The sequence below is a fragment of the Aulonocara stuartgranti genome (assembly GCF_965226115.1).
Source record: "Aulonocara stuartgranti genome assembly, chromosome: 20".
NCBI lineage: Eukaryota > Metazoa > Chordata > Actinopteri > Cichliformes > Cichlidae > Aulonocara > Aulonocara stuartgranti.
Genome location: NC_138956.1, coordinates 22,060,014 through 22,082,045, shown reverse-complemented (window position 1 = coordinate 22,082,045; position 22,032 = coordinate 22,060,014). Strand labels below are relative to the sequence as shown.

The 22,032-nt window shown below is 40.2% G+C and overlaps 1 protein-coding gene across 6 annotated transcripts in view; it reads right to left on the bottom strand.

The window, feature by feature from the left end:
- Nucleotides 1-22,032, bottom strand: part of LOC309696293 (synaptotagmin-2-like) — a 64,887-nt gene that overhangs the window by 6,642 nt on the left and 36,213 nt on the right. For 4 of the 6 annotated variants that reach the window (XM_082517460.1, XM_082517457.1, XM_082517458.1 and 1 more), the window contains 7 exons: nt 9,058-9,264; nt 8,563-8,723; nt 3,071-3,208; nt 2,674-2,841; nt 1,975-2,142; nt 1,340-1,457; nt 864-997 (listed from right to left, as the gene is read on the bottom strand). In XM_082517460.1, the coding sequence (XP_082373586.1) occupies nt 864-997; nt 1,340-1,457; nt 1,975-2,142; nt 2,674-2,841; nt 3,071-3,208; nt 8,563-8,723; nt 9,058-9,250 (1,080 nt within the window). In that variant the 5' untranslated portion in view covers nt 9,251-9,264. Of the gene's footprint in view, nt 1-863; nt 998-1,339; nt 1,458-1,974; nt 2,143-2,673; nt 2,842-3,070; nt 3,209-8,562; nt 8,724-9,057; nt 9,265-21,350; nt 21,549-22,032 lie in introns of those variants that run through there. The other 2 variants (XM_082517461.1, XM_082517462.1) reach the window with 2 other exon arrangements.

The following is a 22,032-nucleotide window of genomic DNA, read 5'->3' as shown; positions in this document are numbered from 1 at the left end:
ACTTCTATTTTATAACACACAGCAACATGTGACAGTCATGAAAAGAACATTTTCATCATAGAGTCACATGACAACTTTCTTTTTCACATGATAAAAATATGTTTACATGGTCAGTGGTCCCTTTGGTCACAAGTGATAATAAATGGGTGTTAGTGTGGTGGTTTTCATTGTTTGAATAAAGTTAGATGAGAATATTGAAATCACTCTTATGTCTGTACATGAAATATAAGATGTCTAGTACCTCCAAAGCTCACTAATCATCACACCGATCCCACTTCTTGTGTACTCTACTTCACAACTACAAGTACCATCATAAATTTCATGAAAGACCTGAAAATTAGAAAGCCTGTGTACACAGGTGGATTTACATACTCACTTAACTGGAAAATACCACATCATGTTCTCATAAAATAAAAGACAATTTGGGATAGTGACAATTTCATATAAATATAACTGCCACACAGTCGTTCGTGGTATGCTTGATCACAGATTACTTGATAGACAACATTTATATAACGCTCGTTAAACAGCATGTGTTGACAGGATGCAGTGTTCATTGGCGTAACTTTGTGCTGAACATTGACGGGGTGGGGGTGGGGTAAATTCCCAGATCCCTGGGTAAATTCCCAGATGATTAAACATGCAACTATTTTGCTGGTAATACCTGAAATGAGTAAAGAAAATCAACAGCCTTTTTATGCAAGATAATTCATAATTTTATTGGGGGGGTTACATTGGTTGGGTCTAAATATTGGGGGGGTCATAACCCCCCTAACCCCCCTGGAAATTACGCCCCTGGCAATGTTACTCTTTCTGCACCTACTAAACGTTAAAGATTTGACAGGACTATTCCGCATCCTTACCTGCATTTGCTCAAGAGGGATCTCAAAGCTGAATGACTCATTGTAATAAGGATTCAAAGTGTTCTTTTTCACTGTCGTCTTCTTCTTCTTCAGCCTCTTTCCATTCTGCAAAAGGTTGATTTTCACATATGGATCTGAAAACAAAAACAGAGGAAAATCACGATAGAGGCTGACAGAAATCCCTCGCACATGCACGCTTTAGTCGCACTGCTTTAATGCACCAACAGATGGGGCCAACGCTGAACCCAGAAGACGTGAGGGTTGCTGCATGGTGACTACTGCAGCATCAGCACGTGAGCAGAGCAGAACCGACCTAATGGCTGTGCTCACATGCTTTCTCCTCCGCACAATGCAGTTTGCTACACCTAAATGTCTCTTTGCTCCAAAGAAATTAATAAGGAATAAAATATTTAAGCTTAGTACAGTACATATATGTATATATAAATAAATAAATATATATATATAGAGGAGCCCACCTGACAATCCACCCACATCCATTTTCTTGAGGTTCTTGGCCTCCAGAATACAGATGGTGAGTTTGCCGGCAGTGGGGACATAACGCAGGGAGATGCAAATGTCACCCAGCTTCTCCGGCTGTGAGGACGAGGCAGGAGGAGAGAAAGTTAAAGCAGATCTGAAGCAGAACCTTTTCTTTGCACAAATACAGAAACGGTGTCATTTATATAACATTTTAAGTAAGCATATTCATTAACAATAATTCCTGCTGCCATTACTTTATTTTTAATACTATCTATATAGCTGATGTATCCAAAGTTAATAACATATCAGCAAGAAATAATTCCAGTGGAAAAGAAGCTCTGTAGCGTCACAGCATACATTACTGCTGAGACATAGGAAGAAATACAGAAATGAAATTGTAGCTATGCTATACTGGTTGAAGGAGAACAAAAAGGGAAAGACCAAACTCTTGAATGAGCTGCACAAGAATCCCAGAGGGAAAAAAGTATTTTGTTTTAATTTATGCTTAAAGTGGACTTTTATTAAAGAGCTTTCTTAGAATAGCCTTTTAAAGAGGCACCTGTGTGGACATACAGCAGGTTTTTAAAGAGTGATATCAGCAGTGTGATAGAGGTAGTAACACTCTTCTTACCTCTTCTTGATCTGCACTGTCCAGGTCTCTCCACTCCTCAATTGGCTTTGCCAAGTCAAGGGTGTTCATGGGTATTTTAATCTCTCCAATGACGTCATGCTTAGAGAAGCGATCAAAGTCATAAACGGACATTACCAGAGTCTTTCCTCCCATCTCTTGGAATGGTATCTGAAAGATAACAACCCATTTACCTATTTTACTAATTTAAGTTTAATTCAACCGGTAGCAATAAGCACACATTTCTAACGGTTTATGACAAAAGATACTTGATGTATAAAGATCAGATAAATCTAGATCAGACCAGTATTGGCTGTTGCCCCTGGCCTGGAGCTCAGAATTGTCTAGCTTCATAACATGCTGCTTCAGCACAGCTGCCTGTCCCTGACTTTGACAAAGTAAAGCTGAGTTGTTTTCACAGAGCTGTGTCAGCACGCAAAGTGCACCAGAGGTGGCCCTCTCCTTTAATTTGATTCTCTACCATATTCTCCTTGTCAGACACCTTCAGTGTGTCTGCTGTTTTTCATCACTGTTGAAAAGAAATAAGAAACATAGTACCTGCTCAGCTCTAGAGGACAGAAGAGGGAAATTAGAGGAGAAGCTGACTCTTATCAGGACCTGTCCACACATCAAATGACTTGACATTCATGTTGTTTTACTAAGTAATTAATAAAGGCCATTTAGCTTTTGCTAGTAACTTACCTTAAAGGTAAAGGTCTCATTGAATACAGGATTCAGTGTTTTCTTGTGAACCTTTGTGTCAAACTTTTTCTTCTTGTCTGGGAGGACAAAGACTTTCACGTAGGGATCTGAGGTGCCACCGCTGTCCATGGAGAGGAGATCAGCGGCTTGCAGGATTCCCACAGTCAACTAGGGAATAAGAAGTTATGCAGTTAAGGCAGGAAAGGTTGAACTAAAACTAAAAACCCAATTTTGGTTTCATTTTTATTTTGGCAAATCAACTAAGAACTACTACACCAGAAGATGTGCTAAAAAGAACATTTAGCATGTGATGCTTCACACATTAGTAACTACTCACAGGGTCTGCTTTGAGTTCATTTTGACAAGAAAATGTCAAATAAACTACTCAAGCACTTGCCTTGTTCTCTTGGAAGTCATAATCAATTGAGTACTGCAGCTTCCCTAACTTTTCCTTCTCCTTCACTTCCTCTTCTTTTTCATCCCCAGTCAGTCCAGGTTCCACATCATCTTCTTCATCATCGTCATCCTGCGGTTTCTGCAATGACAGAAGGGGGGACGGTGGCAGAAAAAGGAGTGAGATGACGGTTCAGCGGAGCCATCTGTGCTGAACACCAAACCTTGGGTATCAGCAGTCGGGTTAGTCACAGCACCTACCTGCCACTTACCCCCGTGTTACTAGTGCAATCTGCTCATCGATGACCACGGTTGCAACCTGACTTGATTTCACTATTTCTTGGGTGACACCATTTGCTGTTTTTCTTTTTTTTTTTTTTCATGAGCGCTACGAGTCTTTTAAATCTGCATAAATCAAAGGCAGGGAACTACAAACTGTTGTACAAGTGTTGTTTCAATAGAAGTGTATGTTACGTAAAAGACTGAGAAAGAGGGGCAGAGAGAGATTGAGATTAAGGAGAGAAACAACAGAATAAAAGCAAATAGAAAAGGAGTGAACGAAAAAAACAGGAACAACTTACATTGCAATGCAATCTAGTACAACAGCTCTGCTAAACCCTTGGAAGGTCTCAATTTCACTTCTTAAAGTCACTGTAAAATCTCAAATTAATATGACTCACTTGTGTAGCTACCAGTAATAGTGATATTACAAGGAGTGGACAAAAAAACAGAAACAGAGCGGGGAAGAGGACTTTTACTTTGAAGGAACAGCATCACACAGGTAGCTGCACAAATCCCAAACATGACTCATTTCAAATGAGTCATGTTAAGTTGTTTAAAAAGTCTGAAAAATTGTGATGGCGTATCCCACACAGAGTAACGCTGTATCAGCAACGAAGAGCCAATGTCAAAAGCAAGCACGTTAAAGGATATCATGGGATGCTTTTCAAAAACAAGTTAACATTTATTACAGAGCTGCTGCATTATTGCATTGCAGTGCTAGGTGTCCTTGCTATTTAGTTGGCTCCGTGTACAGTGTTTCCAACAGAGGCTGAGTGTCCTCACTGAGTGAATGTGAAGGACAGCGCTATCAGGCGTAGATGTGATTTGATCAAAGCACTGACGCAGTACTTACTGACACTTCTTGAAAAGCTCTCAAACTTGCTCAAACCGCGGTGATATTGGCAGTCTGGCAATCAGTTTACTGTAAGCCAGACTATATTAATGTCTGGCATCTATCTCCTCCTGACAACCTTAAATCCCATTAATGTGTTTACATTGATATTGTTGTTATGACTTTGCTTCAATTACTGTACTCTGGGCTGACTGCTGTAACTAAGTGAATGATTGAAAGATTTCATAATTTATTCCAGAGTCCAGATTTTCGAGCTGATGCAAATTATTGTCCCACTTAATCACACGCCAGAACAACATTCAGCAGCTTACTGACATTTAACTGCTCCTGAGATAATCAGGGCATGATGAAGAAGATAATTCAAATCTTCTGTTATCGTGCATCTTGCTTTTACATTACACCCAGTGACTCTTCAGGGTCCCATATCTTTAGAGGCGGTCACGACTAATCTAGCAAGAGCAATTTGCTAAGATATGAATCTTAAAGTAAACTTTCATTTTGCTATAAGATACTGGGTAATCTCTCAGCGTGGCCTCCTTTTCTACGGCTCCCCTCCTGAAAAAACACTGACGTCTTCGTGAGATCCAGCTACTTACTGATCTGGAAAAGGAACAGGGCATCCACACAGATAATGCACTACCGCGCACACTCGCTGCACAGCATACTGAACCCCACCATACCCACACGCACGCACGTCCTTAGATGCATACAGCGGCATGTTAGGACCATTCTAAGGGGTACATGATAACTTGAGAATTGGGAGAAAATTCTGTGATTTGTAGAACTGTGCAAAACACTTGAGCCATCCCTCATTTCTTTATATTTTACTTCCAAGGAGTCAGTGTTTCTTGTAATCTTTAAAGTGGTCTTGAGCAATAATTTCCCAGGCATTCTGAGAGCCTTGCAAAGTTTTTCTTTGGATAATTGCTGCCAGTCCAGTCTTTAAACCTGATCATTTTCAGAGGACTGTTTTCTTTTTTGTTTATTAAGCTATTTAACACTGAAGTATGAATCATTTAAGCATAAGAAATACACTTAACACAAGGAATGAACCAGTGTTGTGTCTACACATAACAGACAACTTAACAAAGAACCAATTTTGTCTTGTATCTTTAGGGACTTTGTTACAAGGAGGAAGTTGCAACATCTATTTCTTAAGTTGAGTCTACAAAAAACATAACAGTTTCATAGGCATAAAATAGCATTTTGCACCAACAGGTTATACCCAAAAAGCTATTATCCAAAAACTTGGAATATATCAGGATGGTATGTAGCATTATGCCTGTGGCAGACTGACGACCTGTCCAGCGTGTACCCTCCCTCTCGCCCTAAGACAGCTGGGATAGGCTAAAGCCCCCCCGCAACCCTGACAAGGATAAGTGGAAGAGAATGGATGGATGGATGGTATGTGGTATGACCTTTAGAAATGTGACGAAACTGGACAAGTGGAGAACAAAAGAAGACGTGGCAGGCCTAAAAAAACAGTCTAGCGCAGATCAACCGTATCTGAAAGTCAAGTTCTTAAGAATCAAACTGTGAAATTTCTGAATCATGGATGTTTGAAAATAGCTCAATGCACCTATTTCCCAACTTTCAAAAAAAGGTGGCTCAAGACTTTTGCACAGCACTATAAGTCGTAAAGTTGATTCAATTTTTATGTTAAACAGGAAAAAATGTTCCTGTCAGGGAACCACATCGCCCTGCTCTCCAAGGCTGGAGCGACCTCACCACGCCACATATGTGTAGACATCATATTATTGTGATTATGAGACAAAATTTCTAATCTAAAAAGTTTCTAATCCGGACGCTAAAATTCATTTAATTTTCTCTACTGCAGCCAGCACGTACGGAAGGAGCAGGAGCATTGACCCAACCTTGCAAACTGAAGCTAAGTGGAGGGTTTTTAATCCAAAAAATAAATCTTTTTGTACATTATGGACATAATCTCGTACTTAGAGTATTTTTCCCTCAAAATATTACACTCCATACCCTGGCTCTAGAGTTTTTTATTTTATTTTACCTAGAACGGCCCGAAAATGCTGTTGAACATGCAGACTTACATGCATGCTTCACACCCCCACTCACCCATCTCCCACACACACGCACACACACACACACACACACACACACATACATACACACACACACACACACACACACACACACACACACACACACACACACACACGCACAACCAAATACACTCACATTCTCACACAGTGTCCTACGTGGCATTCTGTATCTTTATTGTTGTAAATGCTTTTCATTCAAGCATGCCAGGCCACACAATGCAGGATCCAAGATTATTTCTGATGGTAAATGTAAATGGTTTATCTTGTGATGTCTTAAGTGTGGTAAAGGTTATGCGTTGATGTTTCATTTAAACGTCGAGGCCCCCAAAAATCTATATTAATGTCTCGAGTGAAATGTACACATCCACTGAGGGATCATGCTGAGAATTAGCAGTTCCTCTCGAACTTTCAGAGGGGGTTCAAAGATAAAGAAATGGTACGTCTGAATGAATGCCCTTTCAACTCCACGGGTTGAAATGTAAGCTCAGTACTGAGTTTTTATTAAGCAGAATGTGTACTAAAGCAGCCGGTTGACTCGTGCGGCATTAGGTTTGGATCGACTAAAATCAGGCTTTTGCATTTGACTGAAGATGTGGGCAAACATTCTGGCCCACCATTTCTCTTCAATGGCACCCAAGTGCTTCGGGGAGAGAGAGGGGATCAATGACTGTCACCTAGTATGTCAGCAGCATGGGTCATCCAGGAAAGTTACTCTCAAGTCAAGTTGTGGCCATTCAATGGTACCTACTGCAAGGGCATATGCTGGTCTTTGTCAAGGGGTACAAACATCTTTATCTGCTGTGGAACTCGGAGCATGTTTGCACAACCTGGGGTACACCATATTTATTTTATAGCTAAGTTAGCAAATCTTTGAAGAGGAATTATTTGTAAGACATCAGTATTTTTGGTCGTGATACACAATAGAGGCCTCTAATAGTGGAAACATGCTCCAAGCTCTCAGTGAGGTAAAGTTTCAGCTAATATTTGACAAATATCCAGCTTACCCCTTGCACATGCATGTTAGTGATCTCTAGTGAGCTGCTCAGTGCACTCATCATTCAAAGGCTCAACCATAGGATGAGTTTCATGTTCATTTCAAACCATAGACAACTTAAACAGATGTCTGTTCTGTTTTTTGTTGTTTTTTATGCCAAAATTGCAATCTCTGGATATACAAGACATAGCATTTAGTGCGGCATATCAGTTCAGTGGGTTTTGCGAAGCAGCTTAATCGCTCCCATGGAGTCCTCAAGCACCCACAGCACCTAAGCTTGCAAAAACTAAGGAAGCCATAGCACTCATTGTCATCATCACTGCAATCCAACCCCTCCAAGCCCAGCCCAGCCCAACCCCACTCCCACCACCGCTCCCACCCTGCCCTGGTCTGTGCTTACACAGAGTGGCCAGAGAGGGGTGCCGCGTGCTATCAGACCTACCGTAGGCAGAGAAGTCCACCACAGTCAAGATACACGGAGCACACATAAGACACAAAGCAGGAAGGAGGAGAGCAGAGACAAAGGAAGAGATTGAACTCACAGCAGACACCAAAGAAGGGTAATCACAGCAAATGTAGTTAGCTACACTGTAGGGACTGAGGAAAATGACAGACGGAGAAGCCCCCTCATTAGCACAATCATATCTTGTGCAGCAAGTCCATTGGAGTTTTAAAATAACATCAATTTTAGATATGTTACTGCACCTCATCAAATTATCAATCATGTTTGTGGAAAAAATAATAATTATAGGCCCAAAACAACACCATTGTACTAACTAGTAATTTAAATAATTACTCTTTCAGGACGAGGAGAAAAACAATGGCTGTTCTGTATGTTAAAGTCTTGTCATTTTCCACTCAAGTCCCAAAGCATAAGTGAGAGAAAGAGCAACAATAACATTAATGACAAATACATTAAATGAAAAAAAGAAAGAGAAACAAATAAATTAAAAAACATTAACCATGGTGGATAAAGAATGTAATTAACAACTGTGGAGAAAAACTGGGTTAGAAAACATCAAAATTGTAAAGAATCTCTGTTTTCATCTAGCCTAAAATCCAACACAATTCAAACAGGCTAAATTATTTTTAAAGCTACTTGAGTAAAATATGGAAAAATGCTTTTTGTTATTATTTTATTACAATGCCAAACACAACACCCCTAAGCCTTTATATAATAGGCCTATTATTATAGTCATATATAGGTTAAAGACATTTGTTGTTAGCTTTGCTTTATATTCAGTACAATTATAAATTATATCAGGCAGGAAACGTCCTCCTGAGGCAGAACATACCTCTCCACCTTTCAGGTTCTTCATTCCCATGTCACCCTTCCCCTTCTTGCCCTTCTTGTTCTTCTTCTTTTTGAAACAGCACTTCTTGACGATGCAGAAGCAGCATGTTAGAATGAGTAAAGCGGCGACCACAGCGATGGCAATGATGGCCCATGATGGCACTGAGGAGCATATACAGACCAGTGTACAGATGAACCCACACAGAAAAGCTACAAGTAAATACTGTGACATTTGACCGACCAATCATTAAGCCTCCTGTCACGTCCTGAGCCAAATATATTTAGTAAAAGGTGGTAGGTTAGCAATTAGATCTAGTGAAAATTAGATTTCTCTGCCATTAGGAAGAGCAGCCAGTGATCAATACTGAATAAAGACATTAAAGGCCTGCAAATGCCTGCAGCAAAAAGAGAAAATCTAATTCCAAATTCATTGCTTAGAGTTGTATCAATGGGAACTGATGGCTGATCGGATGATTGGGGCTTGCGTGGCACTCACGTGGGATCTTGTCGATTTCATTCAGGAACTTGTTTTTGATCTCGTCAAAGGCATCATTCTTGCTCACTGGTTCGGTGGAGTTGTCTGCCGAGACTAACGCGACCGGCGCTGGAGTCACAGTCAAGGCACTGGCTCCCGTTGGCTTAGCAGCGACCATGGGCGTTGTCTGATGCCTGAACAAGTTCCACTTCATTTAGGCTGCACGTACTGTCCGTGAAAAAAAAGGGGAGGGGTTTATTAGTAGGGAGACCAGACCATTCATGACTTGTTCTCAACCAGCATAATATATTCCACCTGTGTGTCACTACACTGCCAACATTCACAGGTGGGTATTAACAGTTTGACATTAAAGGGTGGAGTCATTTGGCTGATTTTCACATTTTTTGAAGATGTTTGAAAGAAAAAACTACATGAATAAATGCAAAAACACACAAGTTATAATAAAGCATTAATTTACCAGAAAACAATCAGAAAGGCTAAAACAGTGAAATACTTTGTTTGACTTAAAAGATAAAATGGATATATGGATGGAGCTGTCTTATGAAAGTCGTCTAAATCAGCGGTTCCCAACCATTTTTGTGCTACGGACCGGTTTATGTCCGACAATATGGTGTCGCGGATAAATACAACAAAATAAAACCAGTACCAAAAAAGGAAGATTAATTCATAACACACTGGAAAAGACCCAGGGAAACTGAGTTAACGATAAAAACGATTAAAAAATGACGATAAAAAACAATAAAAACCCTGAAAACCATAAATTTCACACCTGGGCCTCAACTCTTGCAGCCTGGTTGGGGACCACTGGTGTAAATGATACAAAAGGTATAGGAGAGGGATAGCTGATGTATTCGATTCATGGTTTTGATATTTACTCCCTTTTGTGACATATAAAAATGTGTTTGTTAGCCACTGAGCCCCAAAAATGTAAATCACCAAATTAAATACAGGTCATGACAGAAACAAAAGATTCATTCACAGAACTTGAACTTATAAACTTCTATGTAGCATTAAGTTGGACCAGTTGGATCTTGGTTTTTACATTTCTAATACTTGGTAAGTCCCAACGCTACTGATTATTTTGAGGAAATATACCTATAAAAAAGCAAAAAAAATGTTATTACGTCTGCTGAAGTATCACTGAGATCAATTTAGCTCCAAACTCTCTCTCTCTCATGCCTCCAGTTAAATATATATGTAGTAGTATGTGCAGAGGCTGCTTTAAAATCCATCTGCTGAATCCAACCAGAAGGAGAAAATTATATTTACAAAATAGTTTTGTGACAGTCGCTTAGAAGCCAGTTTTGATATACTATGCAATGCTGACAAATCAAATGCGAAACTTGAAATCTCCTGAGTGCACACAGTGAGTAGAGAGTGTCTGGTGTCCAGAAGTTAAACCTTTGAAATGAACAATATTTGCATGTATATAGACTTAAGATGTTTCAACTGGGGAAATGAGAAGCTGATCTGTGTGCATGTTTGTCTGTGTGTGTGTTTCTGTGTTTGTGTAACATATGCCAAAGTGAATATTTTAAATCTGACTTTTCTTTTCAAATGTCTGGAGAGGGCCCCGTGTCCGATTGGCGACCTGTCCAGGATATACCCCTCTCGCTCTATGGTAGCTGGGATAGGCTTCCTCTAATATAAGCTGAGAAAGGAGATCTTTGGGTTCCCAGAGAACCTTGGGTAAGGCTCTGTGATTTCATTTCAACTTTGTTCATGACGAGCTCACCAACAATTATATAACTTAACAACCATTAGGTGAATAGTATGGAATTTTTATTTTATTTTTATTTTTTTGCTTTTGTGCTATTTCCAACTAAATTTTTTTAGACATTCTCTTTATTTATCTTGCAGTCAGCCAGTTCATCCACTGTCTGAAACAAGCCACTGTATCTTTTAATTGGCTGCCCCTCACAAATGAAGTATTTGACCTGTGGCTAACAGGGCCGTTTATTGCTCACAGCATTTGTTTGCCTTATATTACTGTATAAGGGATATGCAAACTTTATTACATCATGAAGAGCTAAGAGTAGACAAAAACTAAAACAAAGTGTGTAGATGAGCCTGAATCTTTGGCTCCCAACCATTATTTGTACATAGGTTGACTTTATTATGTGAAACTCTGGTCATGGGTACTAAAGGCATTTGCTGCTGTAGAAGTATACATGACAGTAAAATCATAAGAGATCCATTTTAACCTATTTCATAAAATTCTGATTTGCAAAGACTTTACTTGATCAAGGCACTAACGCTATTTCTAGTCTGATGTTGCTTCCATACGTGCGCCAGCTGTGCCTGACCAGGAGAGATGTTTAACCACACACAGAAACAAAATGAACTACTACTAGCCATTCTCCTGTGGTGTTTCCAGAGGCCAAACAAATGTTCAATCAGAGCTCTTATCTGTTCCAGAAATCACAGAGTGACAAGTGCAGCTGAAATCAGCCTGCCGACAGAGCGATGAGTGATTGGGCAAGACCTTGATTCAGAAAGCAGAACGAGAAGACAAGCATAACAAGAGCAGACTTCTGCTGCTGATTTCATTAAAGTCATGGTGATATGGGGAAAAAGAAGGAATTTCCTACTTCTCAAGTGCCAATTCTCCAGGATGGTGCCAGAGATTCTGCTTCTATTTATTGCTACATATAAATTATTCAAATTGAGGCTGACAGCGGAAAGGATAAGCTTATATTATTCAGGGGCCAGGACCACTTTATACATCCCAAAATATATTATGTAAAATAACTTGTGCTGCTGTTATGCAGACTGATGTTACCAGTGATGAACATCTTGTGAATATATACATAGATGGGGAATTGAACAATTACACAAACATTGTCAGTTATTGAGAAAATTACTGAGGAATGCTTTCATCCATCACACATTTAAAAATGAGTGGGCTGTTCAATGAAACAGCAATCACAAGCCTCACTGTCTCCACTCTCCACTGTATTATGCATTACAGTAGATATTGTAGCGCTGTTAAAGATATCCACTTACATCTGAGGTTTATGGGCAGTTTTTCCTTTTTGTCCCTCACATTTGATCAAGCCAGACCAATCAAATTACTTTTCATGGTTATGTGTACAAGAATTTTATCTCCTCCACACTGAGGACGAACATAGGGGACACAGACTTGTTTTATGACAGACATTAGCCCTGTTTTACAGCTAGCTAAGCCCTTACTACTCGCTCCAATAAAATCAGATAAATAAACCATTTTTATTTTAAAGAATGCCAGCAAACACCAGACAATGCCTTTTAACAAAACTAAGATTTGAGAAAAATATCTCCTTGTGGAGGCTGCACTAAATACCAAATACACACAGTCTCAGGGGTAGAAAACTTAATCTTCTGAATAAAAAACAGGTCATATCAGACATCCAAGCAAATTGACCTTGCAAGGTGCTTGTTCCTTTTCTCTGACTAGATCTAAATATGCATATCCTGAAATAACTTGCAACAATAATGATTCACAATGCCTCGCTATCTAAATAAAGGAACATTTCTTAATGGGGAATTAAGCATACAAAAACAAGACTAAGAGTTACCAGCCATGCTAATAGCTGCATCAGTATGCTGTCATGCTAGCAGCTATGACATTCGCAGACATTCGCTAGCAGGCTAACATGTGCTCAGAGTGATTGGTATCACGTATGACGGTTTTGCAGGTATTTAGTCTAAAACCAAAAAGTTACAGAAGATAAATAAGTCTTCTAAGTCGTTACAATTAATTTTTGTTTAATAAAAATGCAAAGCCACCAATGTGAATCCTCAAGTGGCACTAGAAGTAAAGCTAAGTAATTATAATACATCATCTGGAATGATGAATATCTGCACAATATTTTGTGTATTTTGGAGACTTTAACTGGGTAAGTGAAAACTTTATCTTACTGGTAAATGAAAAGTCAAAGGATCCACAAAGTCATTAAAATTCTTCCATTAAGGAGGATAAACATTTGTACCAAGCCTCAGAGTAATCTATCAAATAGTTGTTGGAACTGTTACGCCTCCTCTTCTTTCTGCTCTCGCTGCAGGGTTTCTTTCCACAGCAGTCTGTAGGCAGGAAGAGTTGCTGACATATTATGGGTATGCTTGTGTAGGCCTCCACAACAGCTCAAATAAGCCTGGCCTAACTTTTTTTTTATCTGTCTCCTTTCAAGGATCCACCTTTCATGTATTTTTTAATTTTTAAGAAATGAACTGATAATTGGCATCCTAACCTTTCTATCTCCTGTTTTCTCACTCGATGTGAGCTACAAGATGTTTCTGCCAGCACCAAAGTAGTATACTACCCACCAGGCTGACACTACTAAGAGCCATGTCGAAGTGCAGCTGATAACTACAAAGATCTGCTGTAATCTACCATCATAAATCACTACAGTGCATATATGTAACATATTAACGCAACATTTTCACACTTGTGCAGAGGTTCTAAGCAAGAAAACTAGGAGTCAGACTGGGAAGTTCAGTCCCTGAACCAACAGATTAAACCCTGAAGATAAGTAACAGTAACACTTGCCCCTTGCTCATTATCATCACTGAAAGGCCCTTGAGCAACACACTTAAGCTCCATCTGCTTCAGCGGAAATGTACAGTGACCAGTACATCAGACAGTATTTGTACTGGGCAGCTTCCAGATCTAAATGTGTTTAAGTGTTTGAGAGTTGAACAGGCCCTGAAACAGCAGCAGTTAGGGCCAGGAAAGCCCACCCTGGATGGTATAAATAGCCTTTCCATCCAATATATATTTAATATAAACCATGACTACTGGAACTCTGTGGGAGGTTTAAGCTCCATCTTTCAATGTGCGTCTCATTTCGTTAGAGTTTGAGTCATCAGAATTAGTTAAAACAAAATGGCTCAGCTGCACGGCACACAGCAGCACAGCTATGGGCATGATCCTTCCCTTATCACGAAACACACTGCTCAGAGTTGGATTGAGATCAAGCATATTTAGCTTTCCCATGCAAACAGACTTGGTATATTAACGCCAAGTACAAGCACAGCACTTGTAAGTGGTACGCAAAGGTTAAATATTTGTCTTTCAGTAAAAGGTGGGATAAAATAAAGGTGAAGGCAGGTGGTTTTAATTTAACTAACAATCACTGGAAATGCCAAAGGTTGTTTCTTTCATTAGTAAACAAATTAAAGACTTTTTTAAATGCATTCATCTTTTCAAATGCATTAAATAACTACTTCAATCCTTTAGTTGCAGAAATTAATATGCATCTTGTTGCATTTGGTGTCCTAACCTAAGCTCCAAGCTTTAGGAGTGTGCTTTGCATCATATTTAAGAGCACGAACTGCATGTGTTTTATGCTGTAAAATAAATAAGATTAGTAGGTGATATTTAACAAAAAATACTCAAGGCACACTAATGGTTTACCACATCATATGTTGTCTTCATCATCATTAGAGGAAAATATGAGTCACTTAGAAACAGTCCAATACGTCTCCAGGCGTATCACTATTATTACCCTGCACCTGTCAAATCCTAATGATACAATCAGTGTGTCCTCGTGCAAACATAAAAAAAAAAAAAACATCACTAAGAAACATGACTAAGAAATTCTGTGCCCCTAGGTCATGTGCATGACATTTTGACCATTGTGACATCCTCTCCAGCGATGGGAAACCCCAGGCTGCAGATAAGCCAACTGCAAGCACGGCGACTGTGTTTAGTAAGGGCTTATTAGCAACCAGGTCAGATCTCCGAAAAAACAACCTAAGGAGAGTAAGCTAAAGTCACGCAGCTGCACAACAACAGGGCAGCCTGAGTAGCAATTAATTAACAATCTGCAGCCAAAGAGCCAGGTCTGTTTTCCCTCTGCGCTGACGCTTTGCCTCTATAGCCTTTCACACAGCTGTCCAATAGTGGCCAAAGTATATCTGTGTGTGTGCAGCAAAATTATAGATCCATCCAGACTTGAATTCAAATGCAGCGCATGGCTTTAAACCCCAGAAACATCATAACATCTACTTTCAAAATGGCTTCTACAAATGAAAAGAAAACTGGTCCCAGGGTCATGTGACTGCAGCCTGGGGCAACAGTCAGGATCAGTGGGGCGGCAAATTAAGTATTGAATACAGTAAAGCACTTTGAAAAGATACAAAGAGAAAGGACAGTAAAGGGTGCTTGGATGTCATTGGCCACCAGACGACCAGGGCCCTAAAAGATACAAAGCAATCTGAATTACTCTGACCCCAGTGAAATCATTCAACCCCCACCGAGGCTCCTACCATCTGTGACATTATGGCTTCTGTCTGGGTGAAGTGCTTGGCCTCATACTGAACTAGCTGTGCATCCCATGCTGCTTCATAGCCCTATAAGCCTTCATAATGTGATTGTTTATACAAGAAGCTACATACATGCAAAGCCTTTCATACTAGACAGACCCTTAAATTTTGCAGAACTGACCCTCATGCAAAATAGTATTTCTTTCACAGACTATCCCTTTGTGATAAGTTGCATGTATGGGTGTGCTCTAATTTTGTACTTTTGCGCTTCATGCTGAGTGACTCTTTCATCTGAATCCCAATGAGCTATTTTAGGTTTGAGCCAAGTTGCGTTAGATATTGAGGATATCGTTTAAAGGGTAATTGTTCAAAGGCATCACGCAAATCTCGAATTCATGATAAACACACTTGAAGACACTGGACGAAGAGAATACTGGCTCAGCTAGCACTGAGTCACAGCTGACCTCTGACTCTCTAGGCTGGATTTCAGCTGAAAATGTGGACTGGAACATTAAGAGAATAAGGAGCATTGTATTTTATTAGATCCATCAGACAGAACAGCACTGTAGTTGGAAAGCTGAGCTGAGATGGTGGAGTTCTTTCAATTAGAGATAATGTGCAGCTTTGTTCCTGAACTCTTGCTACTTTATGGTAATTCACCCCTGCTGAAATGGACTCAGGGCTCCTATAGTCATAATGGGCTCATTTTGGCCAAGTTTTAATAGGATTACAGTGAGGATACTGATAGTTGCCTTGCGTGTTATTTACCAGCAAAGACACAGTGTGGACAAAATCTAAGATTGCAACTCACATGTCACTTTATTAGGTTTACCTTACTAGAACTGGATTGGAACCCTTTCTGAAGGCACTATTTATATTTTAAGTATTCATGTAATATATTAATGTAATATTATTCATGGATAGATTAGACACTCACAAGTCACTTTATTAGATACAGTTTGCTAGAACTATATTCTGACCCATGGGTCATACCAGCCCTAATTTTTCATAGCATAGATTCAACAAGGACATTCAAGGAATGTTGTAAATATTTCTTGGAGATGTTGGTCCATATTGGTCCACATATGATGGCATCACACATTTGCTGCTAATTTTCAGCTGGACATCTATTATGGAAATTTCCCATTTATGTTCAAGAAACCAGTTTGAGATGATTTTTGTGACATGACATCTTACCCTGCTGGATACATTCATTAGAGATGGGTACACTGTGGTTACAAAGGGATGGACATGGTCAGCAATGACAATTATATAGGCTGTGGCATTAAAAGGAATTTCAACTGGTACTGAGGGGCCCAAAGTTCCACCACACCTTTACCTCACCATCAGCCTGAACATGGATACAGAGCAGAGTAGATCGATGTGTTAATGTTGTCTATGCCAATTTCTGACCCTACCATTCAAATGTTGGAGCAGAAATCAATACTTATCAAGCCAGGCAACATTGTGAAAATTGGAGCCTCAGTTTCCAGTTCTTAGTTAACTGGTATGGCACCCACTGTGGTCTCCTGCTCACAGGATAGTTTCTCTTTTTTGGTATTCTCTGTCAACCTTAGAGATGGTAAGGGAAAAATCCAGTAGATCAGCATTTTCTGAAATACTCTGAATCATCCATCTACAAGACACGCCATGTCCAAAGTCACTTTAATCACCTTTCTTCCCCATTCTGAATCTTGGTTTAAACTTCAGCAAGTGGTCCCGGCCATGTCTACATGCCTAAATGCACTGAGTTGCTGCCTTGTGGTTGGTCGATTAGATGTTTATGCAAATGAGTTAGGTGCCCCTAACAAAGTGGGCAGTGAGTGTATATTCATTTGTATATGCAAAAACACAATTACACTGCCACTGGATTACAGTATTAGCAATAGAGTTTTCTGTATTGCTCTACAGTACTTGTAACAACAAGTTTAGCAGGGCTCCATGGGTATATCTTGTAAAGTCTTTCATGTTACTGCATCTCTGGTTCATCACATATAAAGTCCACGATTTCACCAGGCATGCAGAGTCAGATAACTGCTAATTGTATGGCAGAGGCAGATTTCTGCAAGGTAGCCTACTGGAGTTTTAAAGCACTCCCTGTTTTGCAATTGCATGGTAGACAGCCAACAGTCTGACAAAAGCACTTGCAAATCCAAAAACACAGCATGCAGTGTAAAATATGCTTCAGAGCCAGATTCCTCAGTTTATGACCAACAGCCTTCAAACTGCTAGCCACAATAAATGAGTATGCCAAGTGTCTGTCAGATGCTATATTTTATTTAACAGCGAATTGAACAATGAACTCCCCCAACATGGCTCAAACGTCAGTGTTAAACAGCTCTCATATAAGGTGTTTATGTCTCCTTATTTGTGTTAATGTGGCACATGATGGAAGTGGTGTTAGAAAAGCTGCTGTTAAAAAAGTGATGGCAAAGCATACAAAATTTAAATCTGACATTTTTATAACAAAAAAGAAAAACACTTTTAAAAGTGGACAGTAACGCTGTAAACATTACACCAAATCTGCACCGACAAAGAGCAGATTGATTGACATTTACATACTCACTCAGTGACTGATCTGCTATACAGTCAGCGAAACTGCGGTCATCTAGGACAGGATATTGACAGAGACACTAGGACTCTGTGTACAGCTTCAGGGCTGCACGAATACTCTGACTGCAAACATAAACAACACAAGCATCTACAGAAAAAAGTATGACCATCCATCAGCGAGGTCAGCAGGGCACTTACACTTTTATGTCAACAAAATGATGGAAATCCTGCTGATGATGTGAACGCACTGACTGAGATAAGGATGTTAAAAAAAAGGTGTTTTGCAGATCATCTCACTAAAGAGAATTAAAGAAGAGCCTCTTTCTCATCTATCGCATTGTGCACTGATCCAAAGGGTGGTCCAGAGGGCCTCATTTACAAACCTGCTTGGGTAGATAAAACAATGCTTATTCTCACCTGCAGCTGAATGTGATTCAGCTATTATCAGGAGGGATCCTTGAAAAAAGAGGGGGTGGGGGGCGGATGCCAGGGTTTGAATGCTGAGTGAGGAGCTGCGGGGATCATTTACAGCCAGTTGCCATACATTCTCCCTCTCCCCCTCAGCACATCCCCTTTCCCTGTCCCCTGATAGGTCGATTAATCATTCTGTCACAGAGACAGTGACCCAATCTGCATGTAAGGTTGTGCAGAGGAAATGTGACGGAGCAGAGGGCTTCTGCAGCACTGCAGATAGGCCGCATCTAATAACAGTTAAAAAGGGAACATACGCAGGCAGTAAGACTGCTAAACGTAAGGATTTACCCACTATGACTGCTCTGAAGAAGTGGCTTGGCTGAAATAAATAAATAAATAAAATATGCACAGTTATAGATAATGAAAATGAGTATATATAAACCTACCTAGACTAGCATAAAGACTGCAAACAATGTAAATAGCACTTCTTTAAAAGTTTTGGTAGGTCAAAAAAGTAATGCCTCTTTGACGCCAAATCGAAAGTAATGCCTGAGATGCTCAGCTTATGGCCCACAGGTAACATTGGGATCACCAAGTGGCTGACTGGACCACCATTTTCTAATCCACTAAGAAAATTTTACCTAGGAGGTCCCAGCTAAGTCAAGCCAAAGGATTTCCAATTAAAATGCAGTTGATGCTCCTGGATGCAGTAAAAAACCAGACGTATATATCCGAACCAAGACGATATATTCAGTAATTTAATGTAGACCTGCTTGAAACTTAACTGTTCAATGTTCATGTAACTTTTCAGACTACTAATCACTGGGTAAATTCAGAGGTTTTGCTGTAACACTGTTGGTGTTACACAAAACAGTATGATGAAACATGCTGAAAACCACATCACTAATTCTCCAAGTATGCCCCTTCTCTGTGATGTGCTCTCTCTGACCATCGCAAACTGTCTCCTCCAATGAAGCTAAGGGGCCAGAAAAGAAAGCTGCTGGAAATTTCGCCATGACTAGCATGTTTTTTTTTTTCTCCCTGTAAAGATTAAAGAGTGGTGAAACTGCCCCGTCAGCACTGCAGGAGGCTGTGACTAGTGACAGTGTCTAACCGTTTAACACTGAATCTCTCTGCCATCTCCTGCCAGCGACACACCATCACATGGGCTTGGGCCAGAACTGGAAAGGCTTGACTCTCACCTGGAGTGAAAAACAAATGGCAACTGAGCAATCATGGTGATAGCTGTGTTAACGTGTCAGAGAGGAAATCACTGACTCATTCTTAGAGTCCAACATGGCTGGCATTATCATTTTAAACAAGCTTTTGCTTGTGGAATACTTTAAGATTCAAGCTTAGGGAGAAAAACAATTTAACCTAAATAAAGCTATGGTAAGTTGGAAAACAACAGTAATATGGGTGCAAGAGGGCACACCCACTCTAGCACTATACTGTAACACAGGATACAGGCTGCACAGTTAGAATAAGCCTCTTTTCTTTGTGTTCCTCTTTAAGCAGTTCCAGCATTCGGGCACCAGCTGCCTTCTTGGTGGGAGCCAAGAGAAAAAAAGAAATAAGATTGGTGAACTTCAAAGCTTCCTCTCATTTTTCTAGTTATGTATGAGAGACTCTGAGAGTATTTCTTAGTGCGAGAGCCACTGGGAGCGGCTGCCTGAGGTTTGAACTTAATGAGCCTGCCTGAATGTTTTAGAGCTTGACAAAAAAAAAAGAATCATCAGAGCATGCTCAGTATCACATAGCCTCTTGAATACTCTGCACTCTGCATATTGGACATGTAAATACACAGATAGAGTACCTACAGTTCTGCATGAACATATAATATGATCCCTGACATTCTACAGTGTACTTGTCTACTCGACTTCTTAGAATCGAATGATCATGTGACCATTTCAAATGCAAGCCATTGACTGACTTTGATCATTGTGACACCAGATACTAGGGGAGAAATAGACCTAGTTTAAATCCCAGTATGTTATTCAGAACAAGGCGGAAGAATAAATAATGAATTGACAATTAACAATTCTCTTTGTGCATGATGTAAAAATTGTGTTGTATTTGTAATTTGCTTTCAAAGCAGGATCAAAACTCCTGGCTTTCAAAAACACTGCAAAATAACACCCTAGCTATTTTTAGTCTATTTGTTAAATAGAATTTTAATTAAATGGAATTTAATGATAACTCTGCTGTGATAATGATAGGCTCAGAATTGCAAGAGTCAGCATTAGGAATTAAGAAGTACACGCAGCTCATTATAGGTTTCGTCCTTGGTACTGTCACCTCAGTGCTGCCTATGCTATATGTCCCATGAGAGGCAGCAGAAAAAAAAAGAGCATCCTGCAGCACTTTATGAAATCCCCACCCCTCCCTCTATACTCCTCAGCACAACTGTCAGTCTCTTTTTGTGTCTAACTGCTCAGTCTAAAAAAATAAAGAGTAGTGGAGCTTGTGTCTGTTTTGTTACATTGTGGACAGACCTGGGGTTTGTGTGTGTGTGTGTGTGTGTGTGTGTGTGTAGTGTGCTTTTTCTGGCTCCACTTGCCTGTTTCTTAGTATTTAGGGAGGTTATGAGAGAAACCGGTGTAGCTAAAGGGGCAAGCACAGCATCTGTCAGCAGGGCAGCCTCCTGGACACTCTCCAGGAAAGAGGTACAACATCCACCAGGCAAGCTAAATGAGCCGTGATCAATGAGAATAATATACAGAGCCAAAGCTACACTCCCCTTCCAAAAAAAATTTACGTAACACTACCTGATTTGAAATGATTAATTTCGTGAACTCAAGGTCCTGTGGCTAGATCCCGGGGCAGATAAGGGCCCAGGAACGGTCTGTATTTCTTTTACAAGGAATCGTCTCGGAGTAAAGTTGGGAACACATGCATCGGTAACATGCACACAGCACCTGCGTTATTGTATAAGGAACGAAAAAAGAAATCCTGAAGTTGGACGCTGCAGGTAAAAATCCTCCAATACAGCAGCAACCATCAGCCCGTAACTCTATTCCAGATTCCACGAAGGAAGTGTTCAAGCAGAGCTGAGAAGAGACTTTAAAATACATCCTTACCTAGCACTACCGTAATTCCGTAATCCTGTTCTCCACAACAGGCAAACCCATTCACCAAATAGGCACTTAGGATTAATACTACAGTGCCTTAATAATGTCCCTCGACTGCTTTCCCATCAGCACCAGAAACTGCAGTCCTCTTCGCACTGTTTCCACTGCAGCAATACTTGTTCTCCTATATACACACACACGCTCTCTCAGTCATTCTAGCTGTGACTACCCCCACCTCTGTTTCTCTCAATCCCCTCCTCCTCTCCCTCTCTTCACTCTTTCTTTCACTGAATGGAACCCCCTCCCCTTCTTTCAGCTCTCCCTTCCCCTCGCTTTCTCTCCATCTTCAATCTCTCTCTCCGTTCCAGAACTCGCTGCTCGGACAGCTGATTTGTGATGCTGCTCACAAGGTGCTGTATGCAGCAATCTGTGCACCGATGCATAAGGGCAATCCAAAAGCAGCCAGATGCTCTACAGTTTGACCGGCATCCATATCCTTATTCCAAAAACCACTGCTGCTGAAGGACTCAATTGGTTTCGGATGTATCCCTCAGCTAACAAGGCTGCAAGTGTTTGAAAAAAACAACAACAAAAAAAAAACGGGGAAATGAAAAGAGGACAGAGGAAAAAAATGATATATTACAGAAGACACCACTATCCAATAATATGCACACACTAAGATGCCTGCTTA